At 37.8% G+C, this 15,289-nt stretch overlaps 1 protein-coding gene across 1 annotated transcript; it reads left to right on the forward strand.

Annotated features, from left to right (window-relative positions):
• The first annotated feature begins 13,130 nt into the window (after positions 1-13,130).
• Positions 13,131-14,075, forward strand: LOC102285608 (olfactory receptor 51I1). Its single transcript, XM_005911267.3, has one exon. It carries the CDS (start codon positions 13,131-13,133, stop codon positions 14,073-14,075), a length of 945 nt encoding a protein of 314 aa, XP_005911329.2.
• Positions 14,076-15,289: the final 1,214 nt, after the last annotated feature.

Here is a 15,289-nt window from a genome sequence, read left to right on the forward strand (position 1 = left end):
TTCTGGGTTCATCCACCTCATTAGAACTGACTCAGATGCATTCTTTTTAATGGCTGAGTAATATTACTTTGTGTATATATACAACTACTTCTTTATCCATTCATCTGTTGATGGACATCTAGGTTACTTCCATGTTCTAGCTATTGTAAATAGTGCTGCAGTGAACAATGGGATACATGTGTCTCTTTCAATTTTGGTTTCCTCAGGATATATGCCTAGGAGTGGGATTGCTGGGTCATATGGTGATTTTATTCCCAGTTTTTTAAGGAATCTCCATACCATCTTCCATAGTGGCTGTATTAATTTACATTCCCACCAACAGTGCAAGAGCATTCCCTTTTCTCCACATCCTTTCCAGCATTTATTGTTTGTAGACTTTTTGATGTTGGCCATTCTGACTGGTGTGAGGTGATATCTCATTCTAGTTTTGACTTGCGTTTCTTTAGTAATGAGCAATGTGGACCATATTTTCATGTGTTTGTTAGCCATCTATATGTCTTCTTTGGAGAATTGTCTGTTTAGGTTTTTCCCCACTTTTTGATTGGGTTGTTTGATTTCTGGTATTGAGTTGTATGAACAGCTTGCATACTTTAGAGATTAATCCTTTGTAAGTTTTTTCACTTCTGTTATTTTCTCCCATTCTGAGGGTTGTCTTTTCACCTTGCTTATAGTTTCCTTTTTTGTGCAAAAGAGTTTAAGTTTAATCAGGTCCCACTTGTTTACTTTTGTTTTTATTTCCATTACTCTGGGAAATGGGTCATAGAGGATCTTACTTTGATTTACATCATCAAGTGTTCTGCCTATATTTTCCTCTAAGAGTTGTATAGAGTTTGGTCTTACATTTAGGTCTTTAATCCATTTTGAGTTTATCTTTGTGTATGGTGTTAGGAAGTGTTCTAATTTCATTATTTTACATGTAGCTGTCCAGTTTTCCCAGCATCATTTATTGAAGAGGCTGTCTTTGTCTGGGAAAAGGAGACTTCAAACACAATAAGTTAAAAAATAGTAATAATAAGGCAGATGAAGGAACAAATGAAGGAACAAACTAGAAACACAGAAGTCTAAATAAATGAAGAGCAAATAGGCAAACTACTTGAAAAAGAATTCAGAATAATGATAGTAAAGATGATCAAAAATCTTGAAAACAGAATGGAGGCAATGCAAGAATCAATCAACAAAGACCTAGAATAATTAAAGAATAAACATACAGAGACAAATAACACAATTACTGAAATTAAAAATACTTTAGAAGGAATCAATAGCAGAATATCTGAAGCAGAAGAATGAATCAGTGAGTTGGAAGATAAAATGATAGAAATAACTTCTGAAGAGCAGAATAAAGTAGAAAGATTTAAAAGAACTGAGGACAGTCTCAGAGACCTCTGTATAATATCAAATGCACCAATATTTGAATTACAGTGGTCCCAGAATAAGAAGAGAAGAAGAAAGCATATAAGAAAAATTTTGAAGAGATTATAATTGAAAATTTCTGCAACATGGAAAAGGAAATAGTCAACCAAGTCCAAGAGGCACAAAGAGTCTCATACATGATAAACCCAAGGAGAAACACACCAAGACACATACTAATCAAACTAAAACAGACTAAACACAAAGAAAGAATATTAAAAGCAGCAAGGGAAAAGCAACAAGTAACATACACTTAAAGTTGATTTTTCAGCAGAAGCTCTGCAGGCCAGAAGGGAATTTCAGGATATATTTAAAGTACTGAAAGGGAAAATCTACAACCAAGATTACTGTACCTGGCAAGGATCTCATTCAAAATTGATAGAGAAATAAAAAGCTTTTCAGACAAGTAAAAGTTAAGAGAATTCATTACCACCAAACTAGCTTTACAACAAATGTTAAAGGGACTTATATAGTCAAGAAATACAAGAGAAGAAAAAAGATCTACAAAATCAACCCCAAACAATGAAGAAAATGGCAATAGGAATATATATATCAATAATTAGTTTAAATGCAAATGGATTAAATGCTCCAACCAAAAGACACAGACTGGCTGAATAGACACAAAAAGAAAATCCACATATATGCTGTCTACAAGAAACCCACTTGAGACCTAAAGACAAATAAACACTGAAAGTGAGAGGATGGAAAAATATATTCCATGCAAATGGAAAGCAAAAGAAAGCTGGAGTGGCAATCCTCATGTCAGACAAAATAAACCTTAAAGAAGATTACAAGAGATAAGGAAGGACGCTACATAATGATAAAGGGATCAATCCAAGAGGAAGACATAACAATTGTAAATATCTATGCACCCAACATAAGAGCACCTCAATACATAAGACAAACACAGACATAAAAGGAGAAATTGACAGTAACACAATAATAGTAGGAGACTTTAACACCCGACTCACAACAATGGACAGATCATCAAAACAGAAAATTAAGAAGGAAACACAAGTCTTAAATGGTACATTAGATGAAATGGATCTCATTGATATCTTCAGGACGTTCTATGCAAATGCACAATACACCTTCTCAAGTACACATGGAACATTCTCCAAGATAGACCACATCTTGGCTCACAAATCAAACTTTGGTAAATTCAATAAAATTGAAATCATATCAAGCATCTTCTCTGACCACAATGCTATGAGACTAGATATCAATTAAAAGAAAAAAAAGCTGTAAGAAACACAACCACATGGAGATAAAACAACATGTTTCTAAATAACTGACAGGTTACTGAAGAAATCAAAATGAAAATAAAAAATTTCTAGAAACAAATGATAATGAAAACTCAAAACCTATGGGATGCAGCAAAAGCATTTCTAAGAGGGAAGTTTATAGCAATACAATCCTACATCAAGAAACAAGAAAAACATCGAATAGAGAGCCTAACTTTACACCTAAAACAACTGGAAAAAGAAGAAGAAAAACTCCCCAAAATTATTTGAAGGAAAGAAATCATAAAGATCCAAGCAGAAATAAATGAAAAAGATATGAAAGAAACAATAATAAAGATTAATAAAAGCTGGTTCTTTGAGAAGATAAACAAAATCAACCAACCTTTAGCCAGACTCATCAAGAAAAAAAGAAGAATCAAATCAGCAAAATTAGAAATAAAAAAGAGGTTACAACAGACAATGCAGAAATACAAAGTATTATAAGAGATTATTATCAAGAGCTATATGGTAATAAAATACATAACCTGGAAGAAATGGACAGATTCTTAGAAAAGTTCAATCTTCTAAGACTGAACCAGGAAGAAATAGAAATTATAAAGAATCCAATTACAAGCATTGAAATTGAAGCTGTGATCAAAAATCTCCCAGAAAAGAAAAGCCCAGGATCATACGGCTTCACAGGAGAATTCTATCAAACATTTAGAGAAGAGCTAATAATGCCTATCCTTCTAAAACTCAAAGAACTGAGTGGAAGAAACACTTCCAAACTAATTCTACAAGGATATCATCACCCTGATACCAAAACCAGACAAAGACTGCACAAAAAAAGAAAACTACAAGCCAATATTACTGATAAACATAGATGAAAAAATCTTGAACAAAATTTTAGCAAACAGAATTCAGCAACACATCAAAAAGCTCATACACCATGATCAAGTTGGGTTTATTTGAGCGATGTAAGGATTCTTCAATACACGCAAATCAATCAATGTGGTACACCATATTAACAAATTGAAAGATAAACGTCATATGATAATCTCAATAGATATAGAAAAAGCCTTTGACAAAATTCAGCACCCATTTAAGATTAAAACTATTCAAAAAATGGGCATACAAGGAAGCTACCTAAACATAGTAAAGGCCATGTATGATAAGCCTATCAGATCAGATCAGATCAGATCAGTCGCTCAGTCGTGTCCGACTCTTTGCGACCCCATGAATCGCAGCACACCAAGCCTCCCTGTCCATCACCAACTCCCAGAATTCACTGAGACTCACCTCCATCGAGTCAGCGATGCCATCCAGCCATCTCATCCTCTGTCGTCCCCTTCTCCTCCTGCCCCCAATCCCTCCCAGCATCAGAGTCTTTTCCATTGAGTCAACTCTTCCCATGAGGTGGCCAAAGTACTGGAGTTTCAGCTTTAGCATCATTCCTTCCAAAGAAATCCCAGGGCTGATCTCCTTCAGAATGGACTGGTTGGATCTCCTTGCAGTCCAAGGGACTCTCAAGAGTCTTCTCCAACACCACAGTTCAAAAGCATCAATTCTTCGGCACTCAGCCTTCTTCACAGTCCAACTCTCACATCCATACATGACCACTGGAAAAACCATAGCCTTGACTAGACGAACCTTTGTTGGCCAAGTAATGCCTCTGCTTTTGAATATGCTATCTAGGTTGGTCATAAATTTCCTTCCAAGGAGTAAGCGTCTTTTAATTTCATGGCTGCAGTCACCATCTGCAGTGATTTTGGAGCCCAGAAAAATAAAGTCTGATACTGTTTTCACTGTTTCCCCATCTATTTCCCATGAAGTTGTGGGACCGGATGCCATGATCTTCATTTTCTGAATGTTGATTTAAGCCAACTTTTTCACTCTCCACTTTCACTTTCATCAAGAGGCTTCTGAGTTCCTCTTCAATTTCTGCCATAAGGGTAGTGTCATCTGCATATCTGAGGTTATTGATATTTCTCCCGGCACTCTTGATTCCAGCTTGTGTTTCTTCCAGTCCAGCATTTCTCATGATGAAATCTGCATAGAAGTTAAATAAGCAGGGTGACAATATAGAGCCTTGAAGAACTCCTTTTCCTATGTGGAACCAGTCTGTTGTTCCATGTCCAGTTCTAACTGTTGCTTCCTGACCTGCATACAAATTTCTTAAGAGGCAGATCAGGTGGTCTGGTATTCCCATCTCTTTCAGAATTTTCCACAGTTTATTGTGATCCACACAGTCAAAGGCTTTGGCATGATCAATAAAGCAGAAATAGATGCTTTTCTGGAACTCTTTTGCTTTTTCCACGATCCAGCAGATGTTGGCAATTTGATCTCTGGTTCCTCTGCCTTTTCTAAAAGCAGCTTGAACAGCAGGAAGTTCCCAGTTTACATATTGCTGAAGCCTGGCTTGGAGAATTTTGAGCATTACTTTACTAGCGTGTGAGATGAGTGCAATTGTGTGGTAGTTTGAGCATTCTTTGGCATTACCTTTCTTTGGGATTGGAATGAAAACTGACCTTTTCCAGTCCTGTGGCCACTGCTGAGTTTTCCAAATTTGCTGGCATATTGAGTGCAACACTTTCACAGCATCATCTTTCAGGATTTGGAATAGCTCCACTGGAATTCCATCACCTCCACTAGCTTTGTTCATAGTGATGCTTTCTAAGGCCCACTTGACTTCACATTCCAGGATGTCTGGCTCTAGGTGAGTGATCACACCATCGTGATTATCCGGGTTGTGAAGACCTTTTTTGTACAGTTCTTCTGTGTATTCTTGCCATCTCTTCTTAATATATTCTGCTTCTGTTAGGTCCATACCATTTCTGTCCTTTATCGAGCCCATCTTTGCATGAAATATTCCTTTGATATCTCTGATTTTCTTGAAGAGATCCCTAATCTTTCCCATTCTGTTGTTTTTCTCTATTTCTTTGCATTGATCGCTGAAGAAGGCTTTCTTTTCTTGCTATTCTTTGGAACTCTGCATTCAGATGTTTATGTCTTTCCTTTTCTCCTTTGCTTTTCACTTCTCTTCTTTTCACAGCTATTTGTAAGGCCTCCCCAGACAGCCATTTTGCTTTTTTGCATTTCTTTTTCATGGGAATGGTCTTGATCCCTGTCTCCTGTACAATGTCACGAACCTCATTCCATAGTTCATCAGGCACTCTATCTATCAGATCTAGGCCCTTAAATCTATTTCTCACTTCCACTGTATAATTATAAGGGATTTGATTTAGGTCATACCTGAATGGTCTAGTGGTTTTCCCTACTTTCTTCAATTTAAGTCTGAATTTGGCAATAAGGAGTTCATGGTCTGAGCCATAGTCAGCTCCTGGTCTTGTTTTTGCTGACTGTATAAAGCTTCTCCATCTTTGGCTGCAAAGAATATAATCAATCTGATTTCAGTGTTGACCATCTGGTGATGTCCATGTATAGAGTCTTCTCTTGTGTTGTTGGAAGAGGGTGTTTGTTATGACCAGTGCATTTTCTTGGCAAAACTCTGTTAGTCTTTGCCCTGCTTCATTCCATATTCCAAGGCCAAATGTGCCTGTTACTCCAGGTGTTTCTTGACTTTCTACTTTTGCATTCCAGTCCCCTATAATGAAAAGGACATCTTTTTTGGGTGTTAGTTCTAAAAGGTCTTGTAGGTCATCATAGAACCATTCAACTTCAGCTTCTTCAGCATTACTGGGTATAGACTTGGATTACTGTGATATTGAATGGTTTGCCTTGGAAACGAACAGAGATCATTCTGTCATTTTTGAGATTGCATCCAAGTACTGCATTTCAGACTCTTTTGTTGACCATGATGGCCACTCCATTTCTTCTGAGGGATTCCTGCCCACAGTAGTAGATATAATGGTCATCTGAGTTAAACAAGCCTATAGCAAACATTATTCTAAATGGTGAACAACTGAAAGCATTCCCCCTAAGATCAGAAACAATACAAGGGTGTCCACTTTTGCCACTATTATTCAACATACTTCTGGAAGACCTAATTACCACAATCAGAGAAGAAAAGGAAATAAAAGGAATCCAGATCAGAAAAGAAGAAGTACATCCCTCACAGTTTGGAGATGACATGATACTGTACATAGAAAACCCTAAAAATAGTATCAGAAAATTATTAGAGCTAATCAGAGAATTTTGCAAAGTTTCAGGATACAAAATCAATACACAGAAATCACTTGCATTTCTATATATTAACAATGAAAAATCAGAAAGAGAAATTAAGGAATCAATCCCATTCACCATTACAACAAAAAGAAATATCTAGGAATAAACTTATCTAAGGAGAAAAAGAAAACTGTATACAGAAAATTATAAGACACTAATGAAAGAAATCAAAGACAATATAAATAGATGGAGAGACATTCCATGTTCCTGGGTATGAAGAATCAATTTTGTGAAAATGATTATACTACCAAACACAATCTACGGATTCAATGTGATCCCTATCAAATAACCAATGGCATTTTTTCCACAAAACTAGAACAAAAATTTTCACAATTCATATGGAAACACAAAAGACCTAGAATAGCCAAAGCAGTCTCGAGAAATAATATTGGAGCTGGAGGAATCAACCTTCCTGACTTCAGATTATACTACAAAGCTAGAGTCATCAAAACCATATGGTACTGGCACAAAAACAGAAATGTAGACCAATGAAAGAAAATAGAAAGCCCAGAAATAAACCCATGCATCTATGGGTACTTTATTTCTGCTTTTTAATATGCTGTCTAGGTTGGTCATAGCTTTCCTTCCAAGGAGCAAGCGTCTTTTAATTTCATGGCTGCAGTCACCATCTGCAGTGATTTTGGAGCCCAAGAAAATAAAGTCTGTCACTGTTTCCATCGTTTACCCATGTATTTGCCATGAAGTGATGATACTGGATTTCATGATTTGCTGATATTAGAGTCTGGGATATCCTTCAAGTAATAAGTGGAGCCCTGTGATATGGAGAAGAATCACAGAGAGTGAGAGGTGAATCCTTGGTATAGCACAGAGGCAGAATTCATCCACTCACCTCAGTCTTGTTATATCACTAGAACTGTAAAATACATGATCTCCTATGGACTTTTACCTTCATAGTGAGAACGATGTAAGGTATCAAGTCACTGTAGTCTGAAAAATCACAGTTGGACTTGGTTTTTAGAAATAGAGTTTCTATCGTATATAATAATCTTTTCTCTCAAAGCCAGATAGCCAGATTATCTTGGAGTTATTTCAAAATTGGCATACATTCAAAACATAACCTATAACCTGACTCAAGTAGAATCGATGATTCTTTATTCATAACGTTGTTCATTTCTGCCATAAAAGCAGCAATCATAGTGTTATAGCTGTTCCTGTGTGGTTCTGTAGCCTTGATTGCAGAGAAAGCAGTGTAGCGGAAGAACCAGATACCCCTACGATGGAGCACAGGTATGACCCAGAGTACGGATTTGTTCACCATAAATGGCTAACCTTGGGATAAAACGAGCTGCAGTTGAGAAATTTGATTCTTGTCTTTAATCATATGAAAAGGTATCAGTTATGTTAAATACATAAAATTGATCTCATAGTTATATAGACGATGTTCAGGGTTGGTTTAAAATAGGTCTTGAGATCATTTATATCAGATTGAATTTTCCTTGCAGTTGAATGGGGTTTGTGCTTGCTGAAGAATGGTCTATGTCCAGCAAAATCTTGTGTGTGTGTGTGTGCACAGATGTGGGATCAGTGACTATTGCATTGGAGAATTGTAGGAACATATTTGTTTCTATCTGTTTGTATATATATATGGACCTAAAAGAGACAATGTAAATGTTAGTAAATAAATGGCTGAATGTGCCTAAGGGTGTATCTGTGGGGAGGAAGGGTCTCAGAATGTCTATGATGCATCTTTGTATGCATAAGTAAGTGTGCATTCCTTGGCCAAGGAAGGATTAACATAGTAAAGGATAACATAGTAACGGATATAGATAGAGACATTAGTGCTGTTGAGGCTGAGAAGCTTCTCCTGGGAGCAGTCCTCCTATGGCCAATCCATTACTCACTGACACCACCCTCCCCATTATTTTCACTCTCCCTCCTCCCATCATAAACAAACAAGCTTAGTGGTTTGATATATTTATGAGTCACAGAAGACTGGGCTGATGCTGCTCAGCCTGTGGGATCCACAGACCACTGCCTCCAGTTACAGGGAAGAGTTGTCTGCTATCCAGTGAGTGCCACCTCCTTCAGATTGCTCATCAGGGCTCCTTATCGAGAACTTATGCCAAACTTTAACACTCTTACTGTGACTCCAGGCAGACTCAGACCCTCATACTCTCTAGACATTAGATAACTAGCTTCTCTTCCAAAGCCCATGATTATAAACCCTGATGCCTGGTTGCCATCTGAATGAAAATCCTAGTACCAAACCACACGTTTAGATTAAGGGACTGATTCATCAAATCTAGATTTTGTGTTGATGGTATCCATATTTTTTCCCCTACAATTTGAATTATTGTGTCCTATACCTAACTCTTGGGTGTGCAGCTGGTGAAAATCAAGAACCAAATGAACTGAAGTCATTGAACAATGAAGTCAATTTTAGCTGGATTTTCATAATTAAGTATACCATGGGAACATAACTGATTAGGATATTACTGTGAGTCTGTTAATGCACTTATAGCACTGTGTGTGTGCACATGTGTACTTATGTGTATACCTTCAGGTGGGTATAAACATGGGAGGATATCTGCAACATACCATGTAATACCATTGAGGTATTATTAAATTTTGTGATTGTGCTAGTGTTATTTGAGCAAGGGACTACGCAATAGTTTCTATCTGTGTGGTGTGAGGTAGTGCTTATGACTACCTGGGGGTATACATGTGCACAGGAGTGTATTCATTGGTACCTTTATGTGACTGTGTATAAGTATACATGCTCATATACATGCTGTGCAAAAGAAGTACATTGCTTATACCTGTTTTTTTTTTTTTTACATTTATGCCTAGATTAGTTATATTTAGCAAGACTTAACTGACACCTCTTTGGTCAAAGCAAAGAAAAATTTGTCGCTGGGTGGTGACAAATCATGTTTTCCTTGGGGGAGACATTTTCAAAGTTACCTTCCATAGTGAGGAAAATCTGAAACATTGTGAAATATGCCCTTCTGGACTACATAAATTTGCACACCAGGGATTAAGGACAGTGGGGTAAACCTGTCTTATGAAGAATCCTGCATGTTTGTTGATCCTCTAAGAGTTTTTCCATTTCCCCAAGATCTAGAAATAATCTTGGAATGAAGATGATAAAAAAGTAGATACAAGAGAGGTTGTATCTAAGATGATTTTTTAGAGACATCAACTTTTAAACCTAGGTGAGGAGGAAGAGAAAAGTTTACAGGAGAAGTAAGAAAAAGAAATCCTATTTATTAAAGGTTTCCTGGCAACCCACTCCAGTATTCTTGCCTGGAGAATCCCATGGACGGAGGAGCCTTGTGGGCTACAGTCCATGGGGTTGCAAAGAGTCGGACACGACTGAGCGACTTCACTTTCACTTTGAATTCTCAGTTGAAAAGGAGGGAAACCAAATGAATATAATTCCGTCTTATGGTCCATGTACTTTCATGATTATTACTGATATCAGGGCATCTCCATCCTCTAGTCACCATCTACTTTTACTGATTTTACTAAGAGGGATAGGAAGATGATGGAAACAAGAAAAGCCAAAGAAATATGGGACTTAACCATTTCTAAATTTCAAAGCAGTTTTATCTTATTTTTTAATTTTAAATATAGATTTTCTAGCTTTATTGAACTATTACTGACATATTACATATGTAAACTTAACACAATGTGAGGATTTGGTAAGCAAATGTATTGCAAAATGATCACCATAATGAAGTTAGTTAGCACCTCTATTTCCTTACATAATTATCAGTTTTTTTAATGTGGTGATAATATTTAAGATCTACTTTTTTAAAGGCTTTAGTATGTATATTTGTAGTAATGGTTTTGTCACTAAGTCATGTCTGACTCTTGTGACTCCATGGACTGTAGCCCACCAGGCTCCTCTGTCCATGGGATTTCCCAGTCAAGAATACTGAAGTGGGGGATCTTCCAGACCCAGGGATCAAACTCCTGTCTCTTGCATTGTAGAAGTATCCTTTTATGCCTGAGCTACAAGGGAATCCTAAGTATGCCTATTACAGAATTATTAATTATAGTCAACATGCATTTTATAGCTGGAAGTCTGTACCTTTTTATCAGCATCACCCATCTTTCCTCCAACACTGCCACAGACCTCTGGAAACCACTGTTCTACTCTTTACAGAGTGAACCTTTAATTTTGAGCTATCTGTTCCAGAGAAATATAGTTACAGAGATATTTTGGATAAAAACTGGAAAGAAGTCCTTTATGACATGGTTTCTTAATTTTTACTGTTCTGACTATTGATTTCTTTTCCAGGAGTTAGGCTGGAAAAGGACAAAGACAGAGAAAGAGGAATCAATAAAGAAGGTAGAGATGAAAATGCCAAGGAAGGAGGAAAATTAGGGAGATGCTTCTGAAGTAAGAAGGCAGTTCTAAAAGGATGAGTTACCAACAATGTTAACTCTCATAGGAAAGTCAAATAGATTAAGAAAGAGAATGTTTTCATTAGATTTGGTGACACAAACGTGGAGCGTTCTGAGCCCTACCCGTCATGAGTCTGGGGCTTGGTGTCCCCCCCGACACTGTTCCTTCTTTTTGTAGAGCTATATTTTAGCCGTCAGCCAAAATGGAACCAGTGGAGGCATAGCCGCAGTCTTGTTAGTTAACAAGTTGGTTCAGTGAGTAAAATCAAATAGCTCAACTGAAAATCCAGTCAAATCATTGTAGACCATAACAGAAGACCCTCAAGTGCCTAATAACATAAAGGAACAAGAAAGTAAAAAGCACTGAATTTGATAAAAAGTGAAATAATTTCTATAAATGTCACATTAAATGAATAAAATTAAGGAAAATTCAGAACAATCTTTTTAAAAAAACTTTAATAATATATTTTTGTTTCCTTCTAACATTTTTCTGCATACATGTATTTATTGAGTAATTGCAATTGAAATATTTTATATATATACCATTTTTTCCAAATAAAATGCTAATGTGTTATATTTTAAAAAAAAAAAAAAAAAGATTTGGTGACAAAGAGGTCACTAATGACCATACAGAAATTAGTTTCAATTGGGAAAGTGCAGTGTGGAAGCCACAATACAGTAAATCAAGCACTGATAAGGCAGTCATTAAGATCAAATCCTTGAATCTGGGGATCTCAGAATGGATTGGAAAAACAGACATACAAACAAGCTCCCCTCCTTGGCATCTAGAGAGACAGGGTCTCAAGAAGTTTGACTATGAATTGAGAAAGAATAACAGCATGGCAGCTAGAGAAGGAAAGTTATGTTTCTATGACGGGATAATCTTGTATGTGCTTATTGGTTGATGGGAAAGAGATAGAAAGTGAGAGGTTGAAGGTACAGTACAACAGCCTAATGGAAGAGGTCTCTGAGTGAAACACAGTCCTAAAGGTGGAGGGCCTGGGCTTGGGAAAGAGACACCTTTTTCTCAGAAAACAAGGGCTAGCTGAGAGCAAGTTAAAGTTTTTGGTAGTGGGAAATAATCTCACTCTGTCTCCTCTTTCTTCCCCAATAAAGCACTTGCTTCTTTGACTTTATCCAGCTGCACACCCAATTTGATTATAGAATTTATCAGTGGTTACGGTGTATTGTGTGAATGTGAAAGAGAGGCAAAGAGAAGATAAAGATACCAGTCCTAGAGGGAGGGTAGGTCAGGAAAGCAGTGAGGAAGGAAGAGCTAATAGATAAAGAGAAGAAGGTGAAAGAATGGTTAAAACTTTGAAAGCAAGATCATGGGGTGAGAAGGTAAGATTATTGGTAGGTGGAAGGCTATGGTCAGAAGCTAAAAAAAAAAAAAAAAATAGAATTTAAGACTTCAAAGTGACAAGGAGGTTGACGTAAAGTCTGAGTAAAGTTATCGAAGCTGTAATTTTCTAGCTGTAGAAGTTTCATCTTTGCCACCTACAAAAGGTTTCCCAGAGACAAGGACAGTGTTTCCTTTTCCCTGTACATCTTAATTTCTAATTTTTTCTCAAAATTTCCAGAATATGTTTTCTAGGGTGAGATGGTGAAGTGAAGGAATACTGGAGTTTTAAGTGAGAATTAGGAAACTTTCTCATATAACCTCCCGTCATGTCACCTTGCTCTTGCTCACTTGTTCATCATACCTTCATGGAGTTTATAACATGGTCGTGAGAGGGAACTGGGCTCTGGTGAGTCAGAGTAGAACTCAGTTGTTATCCTCAAACAGCTCATAGTCTAACGGAGGAAGTAGGACCAAAAGCCAACACTTTCAATCTCTGACCTTTTGTGTTGGAGACAGGATGTCTGAAAAAGAGTGAAGAACATTCCCACACACCCTCTTGGGCATATACCCCATCTGTGTTCTTACATCTGCCTGCCATGTTAGGCCTCAATGGCACCCCCTTCCAGCCAGCCACACTCCAGCTAACAGGCATCCCTGGGATGCAGACAGGTCAAGCCTGGGTTGCTCTGGTTTTCTGCATCCTCTACCTGATTTCCATCATAGGCAACCTCACCATCCTTGCTTTGGTGACTCGAGAGCCTACTCTCCACCAGCCCATGTACTACTTCCTGTCTATGCTCTCTCTCAATGATCTGGGAGTGTCCTTGTCTACACTTCCCACCGTGCTTGCTACCTTCTGCTTCAACTATCGTCATGTTGACTTTGATGCCTGCTTGGTTCAGATGTTCTTCATTCATACTTTTTCTTTCATGGAATCAGGCATACTGCTGGCCATGAGCTTTGATCGTTTTGTGGCTATTTGTGACCCACTACGCTATGCAACTATGCTCACCAACAACCGCATCTTGGCTATGGGCCTAGGCATCGTTGCCAAAAGTTTCACCACTCTCTTCCCTTTCCCCTTTCTGGTGAAACGACTGCCCTTCTGCAAAGGCAATGTTTTACATCACTCGTACTGCCTCCATCCAGATCTCATGAAAGTGGCATGTGGAGATATCCATGTTAATAACATCTATGGGCTCTTTGTGGTTATTTTTACCTATGGCATAGACTCAACTTTTATCCTGCTTTCTTATACATTGATCCTGAGAGCCGTGCTGGCAATTGCATCCCGGGAGCAGCGGTTCAAAGCTCTCAACACCTGCATGTCCCACATCTGTGCAGTACTGGCTTTTTATGTGCCTATAATCGCTGTCTCCATGATCCACCGCTTCTGGAAAAGTGCCCCACTTGTTGTTCATGTCATGATGTCAAATGTCTACCTGTTTATACCCCCCATGCTCAACCCCATCATCTACAGTGTGAAGACAAAGGAGATACGCAGAGGGATCCGTCAAGTCTTCTGTAAGTCTTGGGGCTGAAGAATGCTGCAGACCCTGTGAGAACCATTTTGGAGGAAGGACTGGGACTTTTTCTGACTTTAGGAATGTTAAAACAAGGAAAAGAACCAGGATCTTGATAGCTGTGAATATGGAACTAATAAAAGAACATTGGACTCAAGAAAATGACACATTGTATTGAACACTTACTCTATGAAAAACTTTGTGCTAGTTGCTAGCAATGTTATAATGATGAATAAGACATATTCTTAAGAGATAGATGTATCAAGGGAAAAACATAAAAATAAAGATGCCCTGAAATATATTTGACATATGTGAAAATATTGGAAGCTCCACAGTGCAATTATCCTTGAACACAATTCTACTACCAAGAATGAGGAAATGATACACTGAAGACAAAATTCAGTGGAAGTCTGGGACTTTGTTGGGAGGAAAAGGGCACTTTCCATGTGGCACTAGTAATAAAGAACCTGCCCACCAATGAAGGAGATGTGGGTTCTATCTCTAGGTTAGGAAGATCTCCTGGAGGAGGGCATGACAATCCACTCCAGTATTCTTGTCTGGAGAACCCCATGGACAGAGAAGCCTGGTGGGCTACAGTCCATAGGGTCACACATATTTGAACATGACAAAAACAACTTAGCACACATGGGGGAGAAAGGGCCCATTGGTTTGTGGGAATAAATATTTTTTTCTATGTTTGTGAGGTAGACTATGAAGGAAGAGAAGGGATATGGTAGTTGGTCAGGGTGGCAGAAAGACAGGAAAGTATTGATCTTTGCATAACAAACTACTTGAGAAAAAAAGATTTAGGCAAGCATATTTAAACCTTTACTACTCCAAGTGTGGTCCAGTGAACAACAGAATTGTTATATCTGGTTGTTTGTTAATGAAACAGAATCTTAGACCCTGAACAAGACCTACTGAATTCAAATTGCTTTTAATAAGACCTTGGGGTGATTAAATGTTGAGAGGCATAGTGTTTCTCTTTTTTAACCCCTCTAAGGTTATGGGTATCTAATGTGCAACAAAAATAACAAAGATCAAGCATAATAAGAGTCTGAAAAACTAGTTCTCAAGGTGTGATTCCCAGACTAGTGTCATCAGCATTGTTTTGCAAATTGTTAGGCATACAAATTCTCAGGCCTTTCCTCAGATATCCTGATCAGAAACTCTTAGGTGGTGAGGTCCAGTAATATGTATTTTTAATAAGTCCTCCAAGCAAATCTGATATA

Source organism: Bos mutus, unplaced genomic scaffold (assembly GCF_027580195.1).
Source record: "Bos mutus isolate GX-2022 unplaced genomic scaffold, NWIPB_WYAK_1.1 CTG200, whole genome shotgun sequence".
In the NCBI taxonomy this organism is placed as follows: Eukaryota; Metazoa; Chordata; class Mammalia; order Artiodactyla; family Bovidae; genus Bos; species Bos mutus.

Excerpts from the sequence above, each read along its gene's own strand:
- LOC102285608 (XM_005911267.3), top strand. The coding sequence starts at position 13,131 with ATGTTAGGCCTCAATGGCACCCCCTTCCAGCCAGCCACACTCCAGCTA.